The sequence below is a fragment of the Dichomitus squalens genome (genome assembly GCF_000275845.1).
Source record: "Dichomitus squalens LYAD-421 SS1 unplaced genomic scaffold DICSQscaffold_56, whole genome shotgun sequence".
Taxonomy (NCBI): domain Eukaryota; kingdom Fungi; phylum Basidiomycota; class Agaricomycetes; order Polyporales; family Polyporaceae; genus Dichomitus; species Dichomitus squalens.
The window spans coordinates 111,529-133,622 of record NW_006766938.1 but is presented as its reverse complement, the minus strand read 5'-3'; the positions used below and the strand labels follow the sequence as shown (position 1 = coordinate 133,622).

Below are 22,094 nucleotides of genomic sequence, written 5' to 3'. Positions count from 1 at the left end.
GGTTATATGTGACATCCGGCCTGCTCGCAGGTCTAGCTTCCTGGCTTCGGGCGAGACCGTCCGTAGAGTCGCGTCTGTCCGGACGCCAATACGTCGTGGCCTTTCCAAGCAACCACGCTCGTGCGCGTTGCTCCTGACCAGCGTACCACGCGTCTTGTGCATTGTCCTAGAAGATATTGACAAATGGTCGAAGAAACCTGAGGCCAAGCAGTCATTCATCTTCGCCATGCGCTCCGGCAATAAACTCCCCGTAAAGGGCGAGAAGGTTCTGGGGAAGTGCAGGATGGAGAGGGAACAGCGGAAACTGGTTCTGCAGACGGTGAGTGTACAGGCAGTGAATCAATCTGCTGGTGGACGCGGGCTGAAGATGGTGCAGGACGAGAAGGAATTTGTGTACGACTTTTCTGACGACAAGGCACTCACGACGTGGGCTCAAGAGTTAATCGTCCTCCTAGAGAACCAATGACCGAACCGCTACTTAGACTTTGGGACTCTAGAGCAAAGCAGACCGCCCCAGCTGGGACGCAAAGCGCACAGGTAAATTGTCACATAACTTATGACCGGCAGACCCGCTCGCCGGAACGTGGACGTTGTACGAGTGCCGTGTACTAGCCTGTGTACACCAAAGCTACAATGACAGGATCGTGTGCTGGGTGCTGGGTGGCGGGGGCTGAGACAATGCGATATCGCCGCGATTGATTGCGAGTATCCCGAAACGAACCTGATATTGTAAGTGAGCAGTTTGGGTCCTAAGCTACTGTACCCAACATGCTGCTGATCATATGATGCGTAATCCTTTCCACAAAGGGCTCTTCATGTACGATTAGGTGCTATGAGTGCGATCAGGTACTACGCGTACGATCAGGACCCCTGCGGTCTGCGGTAGGTTTCCCTGTTGAGGGTAGTTATCAACTGAGCTCGCGAAGTGTCATCTGTTTAGCTGTTTATTCAGATGCCAGCGAGTGAGCCGCTCCTTCCCGAGAGCATCTCCCTGCTACATGATCAGTCCAAGACTTCCGAGGTATTTGTAGTAACGCTGGATACTCGTCTGCGATGCAGCAGGGCTCCAGACCTGTGACGAGATGTGGCCTGTTTATAGCGGCCGTGTACACGCTGGTGAGAAACAAATCAGCGCGTTCAACACTGAATTATCCAAGGCGCTGGCGACCGGAACTCATATGCTTCATGCGTCGGCGACCGTGGTATGATACCTCGCTCCATCTGGACACTACAAATCATTTGGCTATCCCACTAGTAGCGCGGGCTAGCAAGCCACACTCCGAGTCCACCCGAGCTCTACCGGACGACGTTCCCATATAGTACTACTTCATCTGCCAGTCGGTTCAGCCGTTACGATGAGGAGCGAAACTGTGAAGACAAAGGAGGTTGGTCTCTCGATAGACATGCCCAGGGGCAATATTCAAGTTGTCCGTCTCATTGACTTGTGTCTCCCGCCTTGCAGCCGGAACCACCGAATGGACAGCAGGCGACTGCGGGTCGAACCAAAAAAGGAACCGAGTTGTCACGTACTCGAGCTGTCCGCAGCGGGCGTTGATCGTGATGCTATCAAACTTGGAGTCATGAGCAAAGCATCCCACAGAAGAGCCAGTCCTGCACCTGGCGTGCCACGGTCCGAAGTGACTGCAAGTGTGCTTACGGCACCGACTGGCAGTACGCGTGAGGAGGCTGAGCAGTCCGAAGGCATTAACGCCTACTCGACCTAGTATCAACGGAAGAGCTTGCTCCATTTTATGCCTCTATGCTGGTGCCTGTGTATCAACAGATGGAACGATGCCACGACGGGACCGAAGCTACCGAGGATCCAGGAGAGGGATCATGTATCGGAGCACTGCCAAATGTGGACCGTACGCGGCTGACTAGGTAAGTTGCTAATGTATGAGGCTCCAATTTTCTAGTTTGGGTTTGTAAAGATGTCTCTGCTAATATGCTTTTCAGATGCTGTTGTGGGTACATGAGTGTTTGGTGGCACATCACTCCCTGAATATCGCCGTAGTCAGGTTTCCTGTCTGGCGCGATGGCCAGCATCTATCTCACGGAACGGTTCGGATTTGGGAAGATATTATCGTAGCTGCACCTACTGCGGGAGGCATTTGAAGACGGTCTTTCAACAAGAGCGCTACTCCAGATTGGGGCATACGCAATGCTGGTCCCCGCCGGGCCATTCCCGGTCATATGCATCGTCTATTGCATCATAGGCTTCACCCTGGCCATCCAAGCTGCTCAAACCACAGTTTTTGTGGTAAGCTTGAAGAAAAATTCGCGGCCAAGATGGAGCTCCTGCATGGCATATACGGTAAAGTTCCCATCCCTCATGCAGGAGGCGGGTGCGGATGCTCACCACTCCTGGGTTTGGGACACAGGCTTGGGCGCGCTTGTATCACCTCTCGTAGCGACACAATCTTCCGGAAGTCCCCGCTTCTGGTCGCATCACTTCATTACTTCCGTTGGCCTGGCCTGCACGCGCCATCAACGCTGCAGTTCTCTGAGCTGTGCTATGTGGCCGCAGACAAGAGAGAGAGAGAGAGAAGATTGCCTCAGCGAAATCATGATATAGCTAGAACCTGTGTTGCCTCTCAGTCACATGGAAGACGAAGGAGAGACAGGCAACGATGCTGACGACAGCCGCTCCGATAAATTCATGTACATGATGCGTCTCAAGGGAGTGCACTTCCTCTCATTCTTCGCGTTGATCTGTGTCGGGGTGGAGGCTATGCTGGGCGGTATAGACCGTTTGCAGTCGCCCTTGCGAGCCAATTGCGGCTGACATACCAGCCGGATAAGGTTGGAGCGTCACATACATCTTGGAGAAGCGCGGCGGTAGCCTGAACCCTGGCGTGATATCCTCCGGTTTTTTCGGAGTTTCAAGCTGCCGTCCGCATGTTTGTGCTACAGAAAGGTATTCATTCTCCATACAGGTATCATACTTGGTCGCGTCCTCCTATTGTGGCTAAACAAAAAGTTCAGCAATTTTGACTGCCAGCCATAGTCATCCAACGCACGACTTGCTGCAGCTTGGAGATCGCCGAGCTCTCTTCCTCTGGGAACGCTGCCCCATGGTTTGTTTGCTTAGCTTAGTTGGACGTCTCACTCCGGTGTTACCTCATAGCTTGGAAGGGACCATCTGTCTCATACCCTCATTGATCGAGAACGCTGTAGCTGTATCCGTCGTGGGCCTTCTTCTGGGACCCATGTTCCCCATTCTGACGAATCTGCCGAAGTGGCTGATGACGGGCTGTGCGTATAACATCGCAGGAGTAGGTCAGGCTAGCTCGGCAGTCTTGCCGTTCCTGACTGGTGTGCTCGCGTCGAAGTTCGAGCCTTCGTAAGCTGCTGGTTCATGAGGTACTCGATCCCGCCAGGAGACTGATATCGGTTTGCGGCGTGGTGTCGATTGCTGTCGACACTTATTAATCTGTGAGCAGTGATTCCTCCCGCGCGTTACGTGCCCACGTGAGGGTCCCCATCGGATGTCCGACAGCTTCGCTTTGGAAGGGAGTCTTCACAGCGGAGATACTGCGTGTGCTTCGTTTCCAGGATAGAATATCCAATATAGTCTAAAGCACTATCCGTCCAAATGTGTCTATCCCGAATAAGCCCTCCCATGCCGGTGTAAATGTCAGACATTTCACTTTACCGTCTCACGCCCCCCTGCGAGCGGCCAGTCTCGCACTCGACCGTGCACGCTGTCTCGTCTTTTGTTGCTCCTTCAGCCGCTTTTTCTCCTGCGTCGAGCTGATAGAACCGCCCTCCCGTTCCTCCTCAACCGCAGCCTCTTCAAATTTGTCGATGCATTCCTCCATCTTTGTTTGGATCGTCGCCTCGTTGTATCTGCCAGCTTGCGCAGCATCAACGCTCCATTCCAAATCGAAGCCCCATCCGCGGCGGAACGTCTCCATTCCTGAAGCTGCTGAGTAATCGGGAAGTGCCGGCGCGGACGCAGACGCGAGCCCACCCTCTTCTCGCCACCACCTGATGAACCATACCGCGGCGCGCGAGGAGTCAGGAACACCACCACGCTTGAGCATGCATAATCGCTTCGCGAGCAAGTTCAGGAATTCGTGCACGTCGAGGAGTGGGGGTGTGCCGGAGGGCAGGAGCTTCAGATACGCTGGGGCTGCGAGAGTTCGGATAGAAGGCGTCCGTAAGCGTCAATCTCCTCCGCGCTTCTACGGCAGAATAGGAGAACCAGAGCATGAGGCCGTTCACTCACAGACAGGGTCCAGCACGTTCAGCCGGTACAACAAATACGACGCGAGCGCTTCAGTGTCGTACAAGCCCTCCTTTATCCCGGCTGTCACCGTCCCGCGGATGAGGTAGGCAGTACGTCAGCGCACCGAACTCCGCTGCAGCGGCGATAGTCCACTGACCGATGAGTGCTAGCTTCACCCCTCGCTCTGCTCCCGTCATGTCCCGGCCCAAAAATGGGAGCATCACTCCGGGCGAGTCGTACGCGTACACGAGCGGTTCCACTGACAGCTTGAGCCGAGTTGAGAGCACACGAGTCATCCCCGGGTGCGCAGACGTCCGCAGCGCTTTAGGCGTCGCTGCGAATCTGCCTGCCTCAGCGCCCAAAGCTCGATGAACTGAGGACCCGACTCACGTCCTGCTATTCCGATGTTCCTGAGCGCATTCAGCAACGTCGACTTGCCCACATTGGGCATCCCGACAACCAGCACGTTGAGCTCCGATCTGTACGGATGTTCCTTCGCTACATCTGGGAACCACATATAAGCCGGCAAGCCCAGGCACTGGACGGAGACCGAGACATACTGACTAGGAGCTCGCTCAGTGCCTTGATATCACGTGTGCGGTTCCACGAAGCGAAGAAATGTTGTTGGTCGCGGTACTTGTTGGCCAACGCCCGCTGGAAAGGCTGCGCCAGGTGGTGCGTTAGAGATTCCGCGGCAGATACAGTAGAGATGCACACCTTGATCCCCCATTCCGGCACCAGGTCTCGCTTGCTGAAAACCACTACCCGCTCGCAGATAGGTCCATTACTCGGGCCGGCAGTCGGCGTATCCAGAGACGAGCTGGCAGTCGATGGTCCATGTCCGCGTTCCCGTCTCCATTTTTGCAGTGCACCTATAGCACATGGGTCAGCGATCATCCAGGCATTGCGACAATGAAGCAGAATAAAGCAATAGGTCCACAAAGGAACACCTTCCATGAGGGATCACCCACACGGGTCCGTGGAATGGTAATTTGATGGCAGCCGGTTGCCATGCCTACGGCATAGAGACAAAGTCACGTCGCACGACGTGGGAGTTGACGGCAGAAAGCGCAAACCGCGAGTAGAAAGCGTGAGCAAGGCGAGGCTTCATAGCAACCAGCTGACGGTAACTGAAGCGCCCTGGGATGAAAAATTTGAAGCCAACTATCGTGCTTTGATACTACTATCAGCTGTGAAACGAGATGATCATCAACCCGTGCCTGCAATCAAGGCGGCCGCGCTGAACAACGATCGAGGAGGCTAGTCCACCATGAACCATTTGTTCGATCGCACCATGCCACCGGCAGGAGAATATCCCACTGGCAGAGATGCGCTCCTCTTAACGGCGGAAATTATGGCCGTATGGAAGGACGATCAATGAATTTGGCGGGGCAGTGACTGCCACTACCAAGACTTAGGAGAATGTGCTTGCCAGGGACCTTTCGGTACCGGTGGGGGCGTCTGCGACCCCATAACACAGCCAGTGCTAGCACATGCCAGAATGGACGCAACTTGCACCATTCTTAGACTGGAAAGGCGTGGCATGATACAGCGGATCCCAGTCCGTCTGAGTTATCCGTGTGGACTATCCAGGGATCTGTACACCCTCTGCCCAAAGAAGTCCGGCGTTAACACTGCATGATCCTGGGGCTGACATCCGTTCAAACGCTTGCACCATCCTGTGCTTGGTTGCCGGCACTGCCTGCCTGTCGACGGGGGATCTGTGGTTACAGCTCCCGCACATGGCAGCGACAATCCAACATGATGACTGAAGGCCGTAACACTACAGGTGCTTGATGAATATGCGGCCGTTGAATACTGTCTTTAGCCTCATGTCCGTCAGCACGCGACTGTCAAAGAAGCAGTGGCGACGGCAGCTACACCACCAAGCATCTATAGTATACGATGATCTTGCGGGAACTCGGCGTTGCGCGCTCGGCTGCGACTCTGTAGTAGAGCGCCGACACGTCTGGTCCGGTGCTAGTATTGCCTAGCGGGCCAAACAAACATTATCCGACGGCGGTGATCCAGCCGCCTAGACCCGGAGGGAAGCGCATTGCCCGACAGCCGTGAAATCATGCCGTGGATATTTGCCCAGTCATCCACCACGCCATTACGGTCGTCAAACTATTCACGTCGCGCAGTGAAGGCACTTTGTCGAGATACGTGTGGGTGACTTCGTATCTCGGCGGAGCCGCCAAAATTAATTTTAAACCGTCTCACCCCACACGATACACGTCAGGGCGGTGAAAACGAGCATGGCCGATAAAGCGCCTCAATTGAGGCGCACTGCGTGCGCGCAGCACAGCAGCGCGGGGGCACCATGTGCTGAGCGCCACAGCCAACAAATCCCGCCCCGCCGAGTCATGTCTCAACTCCGGAGTCCGTCCTGCCCCGCGCGACTATGTCATTCAGGCCGCAGCCGATTCATTGCCTCCATGCCGGACTCTCAAAAACATGCAAACACAGACGAAAGCAACCGAGTAAGAGATGGGCACATACCTTCGAAGTTGCGATTGATGCTCGTGAGCGGGAGACGCGAGTCTCGTAGCTCCAGCACGACATCCGTCTTGTTGAGCAGCGCTGGGAGCATCTTTTGGAACTGGAGCATGTGTCCGGGAAACCATGACGGAGGGACCGGTAGCGCGGGGAACGGAATGTGCGTCAGCATCCTTGGATCGACGGGTTCCTAACGAAAGTGAGGGCGTCGGAGATCTTGCCTCAGGCAATGTATTTTGTGCACAGATGCCAAGATAAGAAGACAAGCTAGGACAACCAGCCAGCAGGCAAGACCCACGGGCGACGACGTCAGAGCAAGGAGTCCGAAGTACAAAGTACCAATGGTGGCGGTGAAGACGGAAGAAAGTGTGGCGGGGCGCCCGCTCGCACCACACCGCTCCTTCCTAATTGGGCATGGGCGCCCCACCGTGACGAGCTCCAAATACGGGCGTCACACAAGGAACGTCACCACCGACACCGTCGGGACTCGTGCAGCGGTTCTCTCATGGCATTCAGTTCGGATATCATCCGTAGAAGACGTGTCGTTGCGGGTGTGTAGATGAGTGGCAATGCGGGAGGGACGGCGACATGAGTTCAGGAATGGACCGTAGCATTTATTGATCTAGATTTTGATTTCCTGTTCCTGGGAGCTCCGAGCCAGATGGCTTCCAAGGCCGCCCGTGACGATGACTCGCCATCAAACACTACACTGGAATATCCATAGCCTTTCAAAGGAGTACCGTACGATGGGACGATAAGTGGACATCATACTAGCCTAACGAATGGCATTTGAGACGTGGCCGTGGGAGTGCATTCCGAGAAGCGACATTGCCACTCGATCTAGTGCGTGCAAGACTTCACTCCAGGCCCTGCTCGCAGGAGTGACGCAGTGACCTACAAGTTCCCAACATGCGCGAATCTGACAAGTGGGAATCATTCACTCCTCTACGTATACGTACGTGCACCGGCAAGGCCACTCAGGAACGATCCAGCGGCTGGCCTGTCTCGACAGCCTGTCTACGGACTTGTTCCCAAACCACCTCATCACCGACCACAGTATCAGGGCACGCACGGGCCACGGGGACACGGGCGAGACAGGCACTGCGGCAAGGTGGTCTGTGCGGGAGGAGCGGTCACGACCGCAGCGCGAGGCGTGACGCGCGGTGGCACATGTAATAGCTCCGCGTTCGACAGTGGGCGCCGGCAGCCCGCGCGAGGCGTGCATGCGGAGCTGGAAGCGCAGATTGCCTCCTTCAAGCCAATCTCGGACCTCCGCAGCCGTCTCGCGAAGCTGGCACCGCGCCCGTTTGTCCAGTGCACCCGTCGCGCGCCAGCCAAATGTACATGGATGTCGCCGTTCTGAACATACACAAAATTGAGGACTTCGGCGACGAGCGTTCCGGCGAGTTGTGTATCGCTGCAGGCGCACGTGCGTCTGATCGCGGGGTGTGACAACGATCGAACTGCAGGATCGATCGTTGGGGAGCCGAATGCTCGCCAGTGACGCAGGATTGGTGGCTACCTGTTGGGGCAACAGGCGGTGTGTCTCTTCTCCACGCCAGGGTCGCGTTGGCGGGGAGACCCCGATTTGTTCCGCACACTACTCAGTCAGCATATGCAGAGACGATTGCCATGACAAGCTTGTTGAGCGACAGCGACATATGTATACAAGATCATTCGTGAGCCTGTGTGAAAGAAACCTAGCAGAAAAAACATGTACAACGAGTGACTGGCCATGATCAAGAATCCAACCCAAGGAAAAAGTCACAGTGGCACGCCACAACTAGCGGGAGCAAGGGGGAATAAACGAGCCGTGGAGTATACGCGAGTTCGGTATCGAGATGTGCATGTATATGTCGTGACGACGTAGACGCATGAGACTAGCAGTGGAAACAGAGGACGCACGCATGTTTACGATACGCGAGAGACAGCATTGGCAGTCGACGGAAACCTAAAGCGCGTTCAGACGCGATCGGACCGTTAACAACGGCTGAACACGCACCAGAGTTACACCCACCCATCCCGGCCTGCGCCGATAGCATCAAAGCTTTTCCCGCTTCGTGTCTTCCGCTCCGCCAGCACAGTGACCGAGTCGAGGTTGATGAGCTTGTCGGACGGCGGGGGCGAACCCTCGACCCAGCCCTTCCAACCCTTCCGCGCCGCCGGTCGTTTCTTCCGGGGCCTCTTGTGCATCGACCCGTCGCTCTCCATGCTCTGCTGTCGGCCAGGAAGTTCGTCGTCGTCGTCCGGGGTGAACGGACGCTTGGATGATACGGCGGAGGTGCGAGAGGATACCGATGGCCCGGGGGTGGTGGGAGGGGATGAGGGCATGGGCGGTGGAGAAAAGGACGCAGACCTTTGGAGGTAAGGGATGACGATCTGTGGTCTGGCTTGCCAGAAGGAAGATGTGGTTGCGCGAGGGGCGGCGATCGACGCGCTCTTGAGCGGAGCAATCGCGCTCGAGGTTGCGGGCGTGCCGGATGTTGAGGGGATGGGGGCGGCGACGGCTTCGGGAGCCTTGGAGGCGGCCTTGACGCGTTTTTTCTCTGTCTTCTCCTTCTCCCTCTCTCGCTCTCTCCGCTCCTTCTCCTTCTTCTCGCGCTTCCTCTCCCTGCGCGCGTTGAGCTCCTCCTCGGTTGGTTTGGGCATCGAGACGCCGTTCAAAAGACTAGTGAGGACGTCGCGTTGAGGACGAGGATCAAAATCGCCGGCAAGAACAGAAGTAGCAGTTCGACGCCGTTTGTAGGGATAGGACATGGAGGGGATGGTGGTGGTTGGGGGGAGAGAAGCGGAGCGTGGCTCTCAAGAGATATACCTGTTGTATTCTGTTGCGGCAATATGCGACGCCAATTCGAGCAAATAGGTTACATAATCAAAATAGAACGTTCTTGCCCAATCTGATTCCAATCTTGTACTACGCCGCTTTTGTTCTCTTCTCGCACTTTCCGCCTGCTACCCGACGCCTAGAATCCCTCCGCTCATCGACAGCAGTCGTCCCGCCCCCACCGCCCTACTGACGACAGTAATGATGGACTGCGGGCACTCCTAGGCACTCCTTTGTCTCTGTGCGGATCCCCCACTCCCGGCGCGACTTTGCCATATCTTCCCATCCACCAACAGACGTCAACCCCCTGTCTGTCCTGATCTACCGTCCTCTCGGTAAGTTGGGTGCGAGTTCTTGTTGGAGCTGGGGCCGGTTCATGCCCAGTCAGGCATGCCCTGGTACGCCACGCCACCGTCCTGCAGAAGACGTGCCACGCCATAGGCCAAAATTAAGTTCTGCGTGGGGAACTCGTGCCGGCATCTGATGCCGCGCGCATTTCACCGCCCTCCTCCTCGTCGCCGCGTACCCACAGCATGCCTTATGTGGATGGGGAAGCATGCCGACTAGCCACCGTGCCCCTTCCCAGTTCCACAATCGGCGCCCTACCCTGGACAAAGGCATCTCAATTGTAATCTTTCGCCCGTTCGGAAATCCGCGAGCCGCACGTTTCTTCTTTTGTTGTTGATCATCCTATGATAGATTAGGCTCGAACGGAGCATCGGATGTGGGCCCTGCTCCCACGGCCAGTCGACCCCCTTGTTCGCTGGTTTATCCGACTGGAAAGCCCTTCCCACTCTTCCAGCTCAGCGAAGGCATGATCGAACGGGTGTGTGACTCGGACGCTTTCCATTGCACGCAACGCGTCAGTACACGCGCCCGTGTCGTTACGGACACAACACGTACAAAAGCGAGCTGCTTCCTTCAGTCTCCACTCGTGCAGGACACGACATAGGGGCGTTATCGCGTCGAGTTTTGCCGTCCCAGAGAACATGTCGCCGCAGATGGGTCATTGAGTCTCAGTCATCAGTCCATCATCTGTCTCCCAAGATTGTGGGATGCTCAGGGTCCTCGCAGCACATGACACATCGCAGGGAATTCTCGGTTTTCAATGCACGATATCTACATTTACTTGCACAAACGCGCAACGCCACTGGCCCGTTTGCCGCATTGGAATCATCGCGAAGGTCTGGTCCCTCGCGGTCACCGCCTGCTTCTCACACCCTCTCCGTTCCGAAGGAGCCCCTCAGTAGCGTTTGAACCCTAGGAGGCAGAGCGGGGAAACTACGACCGCCGACGCTAGTTCTGGATCGATACGAAGGCGGCCATTGCCGTAAGGGTCGGGAAGGGGGCCGAGTCGCACGACACAGCCCCGGATTTCGCAGCACACCAGCTCAACACCCCCAAATCCGCTCTTTGGCTGGTCGTTGCCCGCGCGATCCCACAACCGCTCTTGGCTTCACTTCTCCTGCTGCGCCTCGCGACACGCGTCCGCGGGCATCTCAAGAGAGATCTGCAGCAGCGCATTTCCCACCTGTATCTCGCGATAGCGTACGTGCGAGCTGCAGCCGCACATGAGAACGGGGGCTGAATTGACATCTTGCGGAAGTTGGCTTGCCAGTGGCAGCGACGGTCCTTTTGTGGCCGCCGAAGTGGCGTTCGCGGTGTCAAGATCACCTCTTCTACGACTATTACCCCTTCTCCTATGGTAGCATCGCTTATCACGTCAGGACTCAGCTGATGACCAGACTGCCTGTTATGGCAGTCCCGCTTAACGGTGTCATCAGACAGATCGCTGCACCCACAACTCCTCCGTCCAGTTTGCGCCTATCGGCCAAGTCGATCGGCGCACACGTCTCGACAAGGCTTCGAACTCGGCGTTCTCATCAGTGTGGGGAATGCCCTCCGTCGTTCGTTGCGAGCGGGGCAAGTTAGCTGGGATGCGGGAGCGAACTTACCAATATCTGCCGGCTTTTGCATCGACGGCTGTCCTCCGGCTTTCGCCCAGTCTTTCCATGAATCAAACACGCTGTACGTGTCCTACGTACGCTGGCAGAAATGAGCTTCTGGTGTCTGCTCATCGCTCCTGTCGTTGACGTCGCTCGCTACCGCAAAGCACTCTGGCGCCCTGGCGTCTACCGAGTTGCATTGTATTTTTCTATTCCCTACCCTTTCTTTTTCCTCTGTGTCAACGGTCTGTCGCTAGTCCAGATTGAACTCATGTCATATACAGGCGTTTAAATTGGCCCTTCCATTCCTTGACATGGCAACCGGACTGGATCATCCCTCCCGCCTACGGTGAGTACACCAACCACGACCCTCGTCTTCTAGCCGCTTATGGTCTTTGTTCAGGCGCCGACTGATTCAATAGCGACCCAGGTCTTCCCCTGCCTCGACTGGTCGAGAAAATCTTTCAATCCACCCTTCCTCATCTTCAGCCCCATAACTCCTCCCAGTCGCTGCTACTGGGCTCTCGAGGCGGGCGCAGGTTAGGTGACCGTTGTAAAAATACTGGTGTAGAGTCAGCTTAAGCGCTATCATGGCTCTTTGAAATTGACTCTGACGCCACCCTTTTTCGCTCTATAGCATCAATGGCGATGGCGGGCTCGCAGCCTGCGTATGGATCGTTCTGTCCGATTGTGGTGAGGGATCCCTGTCAGGAGCACCGCAGACATTCATTATCCCCTTGGTCAACACCTCGTACCCGTGTGAGGTATGGTAGCTATCGCCGTCTGGCGACCGAGCACACGCTGTCCCAACAGCATCCGGTCTGGCCTCTGCACTGAAGCGCCGCGGGTGCTGACAGATCGGCTTTCACCTCCTTCGTAAGTCCAGACTCATATGACCCATGGCATTGTCTGAAATCTCTGTTCTACCCGTGAGTAGGCGGAGTCCGCTTCGTGGGAGCAGCAATGTCTTCCGTCGTGATCACAGGCAAGTCGTTGGTCCGTTCAGTGTCCGTTCAGCTGTTCTGCATTGCTCACATCCTCGCAGCATCTTGGGATATCATCTTAGCAATCAAGACACTGAGTTGATCTGCAGCTCGCAGTACTAGACTATTTGATACAAGCGCCCGAAGCCCGGACGTCCGTGTCCATGACAAACAGGCTATCGGACCCTCTTGCCATTCCTTACACGCCTTGTGATTTTTATTTCTTCTTCTTCCGCAGTACTCAGCGTACTACGCAATGAATCCTCGCTGATCAATGTGGAGCCTGCCCGCCCACCGATGTTAAATGAAACAGGGAAACGCATACCGACGCTATGTGATTCGTCTTATGCTCCAGACCTGGTATTACGACATTCAAGACCTCACATACGATTTGGTGGCGTACTTAAGGTGTGCCCGAAGGTGCCCTAACTCCAAACCGTTTCGCCCGCTCCAGGGCTGAGTAGAGACAATAACTACCCCTGAAACTATCGCATAACCTCTCCCCCGGAAGCCGGTCCGGACATCTTACACTATCTCGAAGATATGCTCAGTTATTTGCGCGGCAGATCATGTTAGGTGCGTCGTGCCGCGTCTGTTATCATCAGGCTACATAGGCTTTATCACTAACCAGCATGTAGCATCGTCGCCTACGGGGGGACTGTCAATTACCTATCTCTATCGAGGTTAGAGCGGGTCGCTGGCAGTAATCTCGCTGCCCGTCTTTATGGACATATACCGGTATGTTGACCGTGACCGTGACAGCGGTCTCGTACGCTGACTCCTGTGCACTCCTGATACGCTTTCCATCAGGTCCGGCGCGAAAGTATTCGGACTTGTACATTCATATTGCATATGTTTCTGCCTCTGCATATCAACCTGGCCTCCGGCTCAAAGGTATACGTCCGCTCTAATAAGGTTCGATCCGCGCGGGCACCAGCGCTGGTGCTGGGCCGGGGCGCTTCAACTAGCCTCAACGGGGATGGTCAAATTATCATGAAAGTATCCTACCTGCCTCAGTCCCTTTATTTTATTGCCGAGCTCTCTGATGTCTCAAGCACGCAGGCTAGCCAGCAGAACGTCAACCCCTTCGAAGCATTCCGCAGCAGCTATTCTGCTGTCGTCATGTCCCTGGCGCATAAGGACATGGAGGTCGCTTCGAGGGCAGATGTCATCATGCGGGTCGTAGTTCCTGTTGCTTGGCTACCGGAGCTCATGATTCTACTGACCGCGGCGAGTCAACTGAGTTCGCTGACATCGTTATCGGGTCAGATGTAGCAATTGCCCCGTAGAAGAATTGCTGCAAGCTTTCTCCCCTTGGCGGTCTGCGGTGGCAGGAAGTGCTTCTCGTATTGAGTAAGTAAAACACCCGTCGGCCATCGGCACAGCCTCTGTAAGTGAATCAATAGCAAGTTAATGCTTGCGCTTTCTGACTGCCCTGGTGGCGAATACCACCGAATCTCTACGCGACCCTGCCACGCGGTTGGCTCAGGGACCGGTCATATGAAGTGCGCGGTTGACACTCCCACGGTTCGAGCTCATGCAGCGCGGATGAGGCTCAGCGCATAAATATCTTCCTCATGCAACACATGGCTATTCTTCCGTACAGTTCGTCGGAGCGATTATGAAGGTACGGAAAGTTAGACCGTACCATAGCTATGGATGAGAACGCCGCACGTTGAAACACCACAGGGCGCAGGAAAAGCATCGGCGGACTTTCCTGGTCCGCAACAAAGAGTGTCCGATTGCCGTCCTACCCAGATGGCGCCCGATGATCCTGGGCGGTCATTGGCGGGAACGGAGCTTGGAGAAGTCGCCGCGAGCGGCAGGCTGACGAAATTTCTGAAGGTTGGCTTACCGCACCCTTACGTGGTAAGGTTCCTACCGGCACCTTGCTATGGTCTAGTCGCGGCGAATGTCCATTAATATCGCGGAACCTTGTGACCTGCCATTCGAGAGCCCCAGACTTGGGGGAAGGATCCCCTTCCTGTCAGCTGTCGAAGTACGTTTTCAGTGCTAGGGTCCTCTGTGAATCGATCAGACGCTTCAGAATGTTCTGTGGGTAGGTTCAGTTAAGTTCCGCTCGCCGCATTCGCGCCGCAAGGGCGAGTGAAAGAAGATACGCTTCAGGCAATTCGTGTGGAGTGAGATATCGGAGCAATGAACATACTACTTGGGCTCCCACGAGGTGCGCATATTCCCGCTAGCGTCGGGTGCTGTCAGAGTACTCGGCATGGAACCGAACGAAGTCCTGTCAAACCACCAAACTCCGAGAAACTAGACAGAGCGGGCCCCCGCCCATTCAGATCAGCGTTGTGCACACACTGTCCGCTTGTGGTCGGAATTGATGCAACACTATCAGCGTGCCATGGCACTCTGGACTGCGGCAGTTCCTGGGAAATGCACAAAAATTCCCATTAGCCGACTCGAACGACTGACCTCGTCATAGCGTAATGATGCGAATACTAGTGACGCGCTCTACCAACTGAGCTAAACGGGAACTACTTATGTTGTCATTTTGAGGCATATATTGCGCGCGTGTCCGGATCTGGGAGCCGGATACTCGCCGGGACCCGTCGCTTTGACTTCGACTTGCTCCATCCTCTCATCCTGGTTTTCGGGCTCGAGCTGAGGGAACCCATGCATCCCTTCTACTCCCAGGATCCCTCTCGAGATGCTGGAGACATCTTTGGCGGCAGCACTCAGGGCTTGCAGCCTCAGCAGCAGATGAACTTCCAACAACAGCTCGGCAGTCTTCAGCAGCAGGTCAATATGGAAATGCTCGAGAATCTACTGGCGATGCAGGACCCACAGGCGCAGGCGAGCCAGCATCAGGGCCATTCAGCGTCTGGAGCGAATCCTCAGGCGCTGCTGGAGCATCAGCTGAGGTTGAACCAGCTACAGCAGTTACAGCAGTTGCAGAACCAGATCTTCCAGCAACAGGTGCGTTCCTAGTTCTCTCTCTTATATGAAGGTCGGTAGAGGAGTTATGCGAGGGCCCCACCGAACGCAGAGGGTTTCTTAAAGCTGTCGACTGATTCATTTTCTCTAGCTGGAGCTGCTAAGCGGTGGCCAGACTACTTCTTTCTCTTCAACCCATCCCCCTGTCATGGATCGTCAGAGAGACACGAGCCAGTTCGGCCTTCCCACTCCAGGTACGTGCGCCACTGTGCCTTTCAATCGGCTTGTGCTCATTCCCGCACAGTCCAATCTGGTGAACTTCGCGCAATACAAAGCACTGACTTCGTCTCTCCTATGCTTCTCCACTCAAGCGGCAGCAATGGTCTAGGCGAAATGGTGCAAAATACCAACCCACTACCCAACTATATGTCTCAGATTCCACCGCACATGATCCCGTCCGCGCCGCACTCGGCCCCTGCACATCTCGCCTTTCAGAGTCCCGCGTTTCCTGTCCCCTCCCCTGGCGAAATAGATATGAACGATCTTCCGCCCATCTCCAGTCCCATCCTCGGTTCTTATCCGCATACAACAAACGACCTCTCGGTTGGTCCTTCCTCTCAGCCGACGGGTCGTCTACGTAGTTCGCCAGCTGCCGGGGCGAAGCGCCCCAATGCATCCTCCAGCGGCGACGAGTCAAGCTCGACCAGCCGGCCAGCACGCAAGCGACCTCCTCCCGCAGATCGAAATCCTTCTAGTGGCGGTGCGTCCAGTGGGAGAAGGGGCTCCACGCGCGCGACGCGTTCGGCCACAAATACGCCACTTTTCCCCGCGTCGGCGCCAACATCAGTTCGGCCTAGTCCCGTGCACCGCGGTCTGCAGGGGTACGGAGACGTCCCGGGCGACACGCCGTCTCCAGTCGACCCGCCCATGCCGCCTCCCGCGCATCCTCCCCCAGAGCCACCTTTGTCTGCGATATCGGGCCCGTCGTTGTCGCCTACGCCGCCGATACCTACCACGCCTTCGTCTCCTATCAGCGAACCACAGCATGCACGCATCCAACCCGCAACACCGGCCCAGATGTTTAAGCTCGGTAGGTTAGCGGTTGGAAACAATATACCATCGCAGTCGAGCGCCCACGGCGGCAATGGTGTGTCAAAACAAAAAGAGGGAAAGCCTGTAACGCGATCAAGTACAGGCGCCACGTCATCGAAAGCCAAAACCGCGGACAAAGCGGCCGGCACCCAGCTCATCAGCCCCGCGCTGAAGCCTATCCGACCAGGTTTGTGCACACTTTTGGGTATGGTTTTCCTAGTCGGAAGCTGATCCATCACCCTATGCGTCGTCTAGCGGGCGGCGGAGTCGTCACGCCCGTAGCTGCCTCACCAAGCACCCCATTCATGCCCCCGCAGATCCGCAAGTCGTCACACAAGGCCGCAGAGCAGAAGCGGCGCGACTCACTCAAGACCTCGTTCGATGACCTCCGCATCCTCCTCCCGCCTATTCCCCTTCCGTCTGAAGATGGCTATCCAGACGAGCCGATTCTTCCGGGCGCCATGCCTCCCCGCGGCCCACCCAAGGGTAACGTCGAAGGCCCGAACCGTGGCGTGAGCAAGCTGCAGTTGCTCCGGTGCGGCAACGAGTACATCAAAGTACTCAAAAGCCGCGTGGACCGCCGCGACGAGGAGATCGCGCGCCTCCGCGAGGAGATTCGCCGTCTGCGTCTCGTCGTGGGTGACGAGGCGGCCGCGCCGCCCGATGGCCAGGAGATGATTGATCTGGAGCGGGACTTGGACGCTTGTGAGATATCGCAGGGCGCGTTTGCTCGGGCTATTGCGGGTAGCGGCCTGCGGGGGTCCTCGGTCGCTGAAGGCGATATAGACGAGGATGACTAGTATCGTGATGCCGTGGTATCTGATGAGGCTCGCTACTGCGCTTCGAGTCATTAGTATTTCTCTTTGGGCTTTTGGGGTTAGAGTGCGGCTAGAGGTAGATCCTTCCTAAGTGAAGGCACGTATCATGTACGAGTACAGTCAAACAATTGATGACGTCGTGGCCTGAGAGTGAAAAATTCAATGTATGATCTGCCACGCCTCCAGCACGTCTTGTAGCCGAGTCTTTGTGCACATTGACCAGTCGGACGTCCACTGTTTACCATGTAGAGTGCCGGGAGGCGATGCTGAGTTCGAGGCGGCTTGCGATCAACGCAACAAGTCGACGATCACGATCTCATCGGAGATCCGACACAATTGCCTCCGTGAGCCACGTGGCGGCACTTATCATATCAGACGCTCATTTGTACGGCTCTTGCTCCCGCCCGCCACGAGTCCTAAGCCGTCGCTTCTTGGTCTCTTTAGTACCGAAGTCTCCGTCACCATGTCGCAAGCGATTCAGGCCAGACATCCTATGTGAGCACCTTGTTGAGCGTGGCACGAGGAGGGTGTGACCTTATCGCGGCGTCCACAGATCCGTCATATTCCTCTTGCACATCGCGCTCGATGTGCCCATGGCGATTCAGGGTCTCTGGTCGCCTTTGGGACTTCCCTTCCTACAGCTGAACAACACGACAATCGTTTTTATTAAGGTACGCCACCCTGTGCCCCCGGTATCAGAGTTCACGTGCCAAGTTTACCCGGTAGCTCTATGCGGCACTTGTCGCGGGAACGTGCATCGCGTCCCTTCTCTGCTTCAGCCTGCCCGGTGCGTGCACGGTCCTTCTCACTACAGACTTGACATTTACGCGATTGTTGGAGTAGAATTCCTTCCTGGCAAGCGGGCTTTAGCCATCGCGCTGTGTATTTATCACGTTACCTGCTCGACCATCCTCTTTAACGCTCCTCGAATAATCCCCTACTCTTTTGGTGCACTCGCCGAATCGTAAGTATCTGCATAATGCTACTGCCTCTCTTCATGTGACCGACCGTTCAACAGATATAGAGCAACCCCTGAGAACGTGTGGGGCACGCTGCACGGGATCGTCGGTTTGGGCTTCGCTGTCTGGTGGCAGGCGACCGTCCAGATCGCCGCAGTCATGGCGCAGATCCAGAAGGCACAATGACAGGTTAATACTACCGTTAGTTTTTGTGCTTCGAGCCACTCGGGAACATGCCATTCTAACGTATATTGTCTAGCGCAGGAGTTCGTCAGTCTGTTATATCTTGTATTACAGATCTACGGAATGGCACGAGGATATTCAGGTGAATGGCCCGTGTATGAAACGCCTTCGTTGGTTTCGGACTGCCACCAGCTGGCACATCTATTAAGGTAACACATATAAGTCCTACCTCGGAACACCGAGGTCCCCGTTCGCTGGAAGGGTGAGAAGTCCCTCCCACGGGCAGCCTACGTGGGTACGTAGCGCGCACCAGGGACCAGGACCCATGGGACAATAAGTGTCGACATCATCGAGACCACGCTGGGCGACCACGTCAGCCTCCGTTCAGGACAATATCTGGTCGATAACGATTCACTCACAACGCATGAAAAGGCGTGGTGACAAACCTGGACGCAACGAGACCCGCCACAAACGGCGGAACAGCTGACCCGGTTAGGTCTGCCTCAGTCATGTACCCGGTCGATCCGGTCATCAACATACGCGGTAGGATGGTTGGTGTGTGGTTCATGAGGATGGGAAACACCGGGTGTAACACAAACCGACGACCGACACTGCAAGCGCGTTCTCGATCAGAATTGAAATGAGCCAGATGGTAACCGCAAGTCTTGTCACAAGGTCAGCGTGGTGTGTCATAATGACCGGTGCGCCGGCATCCTTACTCACCCGATGGACAGCTGGACATAGAAGCAAACGGCGTTCCGCTCCCCAATTTACATCACAGGGGTAGTGGATAGACAAAATGTTCAGCCACTGACCTTCTTGTTGAGCCAGATGAGCCAAATGCGTCCGACCGTGATTCCTGCGATCCTGTTCGCTTCCCTCTATTCTCTGCCATGCCAACGCGGAGCTTGCTTCGAAGTACTTATAATAACATGGACCTAGCATTCTCCTAGCATCTCACTGAGGCACGCACTGACCTACCTTCCAGTATGACCTTGATACCGACGTAGATCAGCGAGAGGGATGACGAGAAGTGAACTTCCTTGCGGCGCATCACCTGCCACTTGAATTTATCGGAACACGCATCGTCTGCCGCCTCGTCACCCGCCTCGCCTCCATCCCGCATTACAATCGTGGACAACTGTGGAAATGAGTCCGTAAAATTGACGTGTAGCTTCTGAACGGACAAATCACGACTTTGCCTCCTCCCTCGAAACGCTACCCACGGCAACGCCGCATTGGCAAGGTAAAGGCCCGCGGAGATGATTTCATGGAAGGACCATTATCTTGGGCTTTTCACTGACATCGTGGTGCCAGTGGAGCAATCAACGCGCCGGAACCTCAGGCTCCCAGCTTTTCCGCGGAATTCCTTCCAAGAGTCGACACACCAACGGGCTGCGGGGCTTGAACAGGGCTCACGAAGCCCACGAAACCATACGCGACGCGAATGCGTAGGAAGGTTCCGGCGGGTATCATTATAATATATGTGCATGCTTGGAATAACGCTTCTGTGGCACGTCAGACATGACTAGGTCGCTGGTGACTGGATCATGAATGTCTCGTCTCCCAGGAGAGCATGGGCGATACAAGGAATCGGTGAGCAATCCAAGACAGAGCGAATGATTCACAAGCTGCGCACCGTCCAGAAATCACACCGATCTGTCAGATACACGTTGGTCAAGGCGCCCGATATAAAGCCCCTTGCGGACTGGGAGGGAAAGAATACAAGCACGCAGATCCTACGGCAAGTCGCTACGAAGTTATCCTGCCATGGCATTGGACACGAAGAGGAGAGATACGATTGCGAATCCAAGCCGAGCAGACACCATGAAACGTTGCGTCAGCATAATAGTTTGACATAAAGATAGACCGGCCGTAGGCATCCTGACATTGTACTAAGCTTGTATGCGAGGAAGTAGCGGCCAGTCGTTGCATTATTTCGCCCGTTGACGACCATGTACCAGCAAAGCGCTGATAACTGTGTCAAGTCTGCCCGCCAGTATTGCGCTGCTTCCTGCGCATTATGACCGTCTAATCCAGACTCAGAGGTCCCAGAAGCGGCATCGCCTGCACGCTCGGAGTCCGGAGCCTCGAAGATCGCCATTTCTATGTCTCCACGTGGGGACTTGATCCCACCGCAAGCAGCTGCGATGCGAAGATGATCAACATCGGCCTAGGAGCGGGGAACATTCCGGTGGTTTGGATAGTCGTTGAGTCGGATGCGGGGCTTAGAGCAGCCTCTGCTCTGAGGAACGAGCTGGCTTGGCTATATATGTTTCCCTCGGAAACGGGGGTAGAAGATGATAAACGGGGTCCTTTTGTGCGTTTGTCACACCGTCTCATTTTTGGTTTTGACAGCCGTCAGTGGTGAATCGTCGTTCAGCTTCGAAAGGGCTGATGTCGATGACACGGTATCGGCTGCGAAGTCGTCGTGAGAATCGCGTGGAATGACTCAGTCTTTGGGATATGATGGCAAGTCCGCTGAGTAATCTCACGAAGATTCGAGGAAGATCAGAATTGCCCTTGCAACCTCGAGGCCGCCTCAGATGATACAATATCAGTCGTACTAGGCTCCCTGTCCCGTGCCGACATGCGTGACGTTTTCTCATGGGCCTGATATAAGCATATCGTTAGACAATTGCAGGTTGAACACGACTGGTTTTGCTTCGATGCTTCTCTTGCACAAGTCTGAGTATCTTCTGCCTGCGATGCATCTGGTGGGGAGCCAGCGTGGTAGGACGGTCGTGGAGTGGTTCATCATGGTAGTATACATGAGACCGAATAAAGGAGTGTCAGGGCGGTCATCTTCGCACGAAACAGCCCGGTAATGTGCGCATATACCCGACGGTGAGCGAGGGTACATACTCTCGTTTATCCTGCCTGTGGGCATAGCGGCTTCGGCGGGCGCTTTCGAGCCGCGTTACAATGAGACGGCGATCGCGTTCTCTTTTAGCGAGGGCGTTGTCTAGACTGTAGTTTCTGGACTGGCTAGAGTCAGAATGGAGCGCGGAAACCGCTGGGAGGTTGCTACGTACATGATGGCAATCGGAGGTTAGATGAGGAGGGCCAGGCGCTCTCTAATCTACTGCAAACACTATACCGCAAACACTGAACTAGTACATGATACTCGTACAACGTCCACATCCCGGCGCGCGGGTCTGCCACTCATTACGTATGTGACAATTGCTTTGCGTCCCAGCTGGGGCGGTCTGCTTTGCTCTAGAGTCCCAAAGTATAAGTAGCGGTTCGGTCATCGGTTCTCTAGGAGGACGATTAACTCTTGAGCCCACGTCGTGAGTGCCTTGTCGTCAGAAAAGTCGTACACAAATTCCTTCTCGTCCTGCACCATCTTCAGCCCGCGTCCACCAGCAGATTGATTCACTGCCTGTACACTCACCGTCTGCAGAACCAGTTTCCGCTGTTCCCTCTCCATCCTGCACTTCCCCAGAACCTTCTCGCCCTTTACGGGGAGTTTATTGCCGGAGCGCATGGCGAAGATGAATGACTGCTTGGCCTCAGGTTTCTTCGACCATTTGTCAATATCTTCTAGGACAATGCACAAGACGCGTGGTACGCTGGTCAGGAGCAACGCGCACGAGCGTGGTTGCTTGGAAAGGCCACGACGTATTGGCGTCCGGACAGACGCGACTCTACGGACGGT

At 55.5% G+C, this 22,094-nt stretch overlaps 6 protein-coding genes and 1 non-coding gene across 7 annotated transcripts; 3 read left to right on the top strand and 4 right to left on the bottom strand.

Annotated features, from left to right (window-relative positions):
- Positions 1-226: 226 nt before the first annotated feature.
- On the top strand, positions 227-466 carry DICSQDRAFT_174035 (uncharacterized protein; the record flags this gene model as incomplete). The annotated part of the gene is made up of 2 exons (XM_007369831.1): positions 227-319; positions 377-466. The coding sequence occupies 2 exons, from the start codon at positions 227-229 to the stop codon at positions 464-466; spliced, it is 183 nt and encodes a 60-aa protein (XP_007369893.1).
- Positions 467-3,595: 3,129 nt separating this feature from the next.
- DICSQDRAFT_140418 (uncharacterized protein) lies at positions 3,596-7,065 on the bottom strand. The gene is made up of 7 exons (XM_007369830.1): positions 6,734-7,065; positions 4,949-5,103; positions 4,792-4,894; positions 4,622-4,735; positions 4,389-4,565; positions 4,232-4,312; positions 3,596-4,135 (listed from the first exon to the last, which is right to left on the bottom strand). Exons 1-7 carry the CDS (start codon positions 6,900-6,902, stop codon positions 3,660-3,662), a joined length of 1,275 nt encoding a protein of 424 aa, XP_007369892.1. The 5' UTR covers positions 6,903-7,065; the 3' UTR covers positions 3,596-3,659.
- A 1,288-nt stretch (positions 7,066-8,353) lies between these two features.
- Positions 8,354-9,496, bottom strand: DICSQDRAFT_111848 (uncharacterized protein). Its single transcript, XM_007369829.1, has 2 exons — positions 8,733-9,496; positions 8,354-8,681 (listed from the first exon to the last, which is right to left on the bottom strand). The coding sequence occupies exon 1, from the start codon at positions 9,485-9,487 to the stop codon at positions 8,738-8,740; it is 750 nt and encodes a 249-aa protein (XP_007369891.1). The 5' UTR covers positions 9,488-9,496; the 3' UTR covers positions 8,354-8,681; positions 8,733-8,737.
- A 5,395-nt stretch (positions 9,497-14,891) lies between these two features.
- On the bottom strand, positions 14,892-14,980 carry DICSQDRAFT_t164. Its single transcript has one exon. It is a non-coding gene; the product is annotated as a tRNA-Thr (tRNA).
- A 1,328-nt stretch (positions 14,981-16,308) lies between these two features.
- Positions 16,309-17,273, top strand: DICSQDRAFT_69568 (uncharacterized protein; the record flags this gene model as incomplete). Its single annotated transcript, XM_007369828.1, has 2 exons — positions 16,309-16,660; positions 16,729-17,273. The coding sequence occupies 2 exons, from the start codon at positions 16,309-16,311 to the stop codon at positions 17,271-17,273; spliced, it is 897 nt and encodes a 298-aa protein (XP_007369890.1).
- A 481-nt stretch (positions 17,274-17,754) lies between these two features.
- On the top strand, positions 17,755-18,439 carry DICSQDRAFT_157407 (uncharacterized protein; the record flags this gene model as incomplete). Its single annotated transcript, XM_007369827.1, has 5 exons — positions 17,755-17,786; positions 17,845-17,962; positions 18,018-18,078; positions 18,135-18,255; positions 18,310-18,439. 5 exons carry the CDS (start codon positions 17,755-17,757, stop codon positions 18,434-18,436), a joined length of 459 nt encoding a protein of 152 aa, XP_007369889.1.
- A 3,244-nt stretch (positions 18,440-21,683) lies between these two features.
- On the bottom strand, positions 21,684-21,923 carry DICSQDRAFT_174030 (uncharacterized protein; the record flags this gene model as incomplete). The annotated part of the gene is made up of 2 exons (XM_007369826.1): positions 21,684-21,773; positions 21,831-21,923. The coding sequence occupies 2 exons, from the start codon at positions 21,921-21,923 to the stop codon at positions 21,684-21,686; spliced, it is 183 nt and encodes a 60-aa protein (XP_007369888.1).
- Between the last annotated feature and the right edge of the window lie 171 nt (positions 21,924-22,094).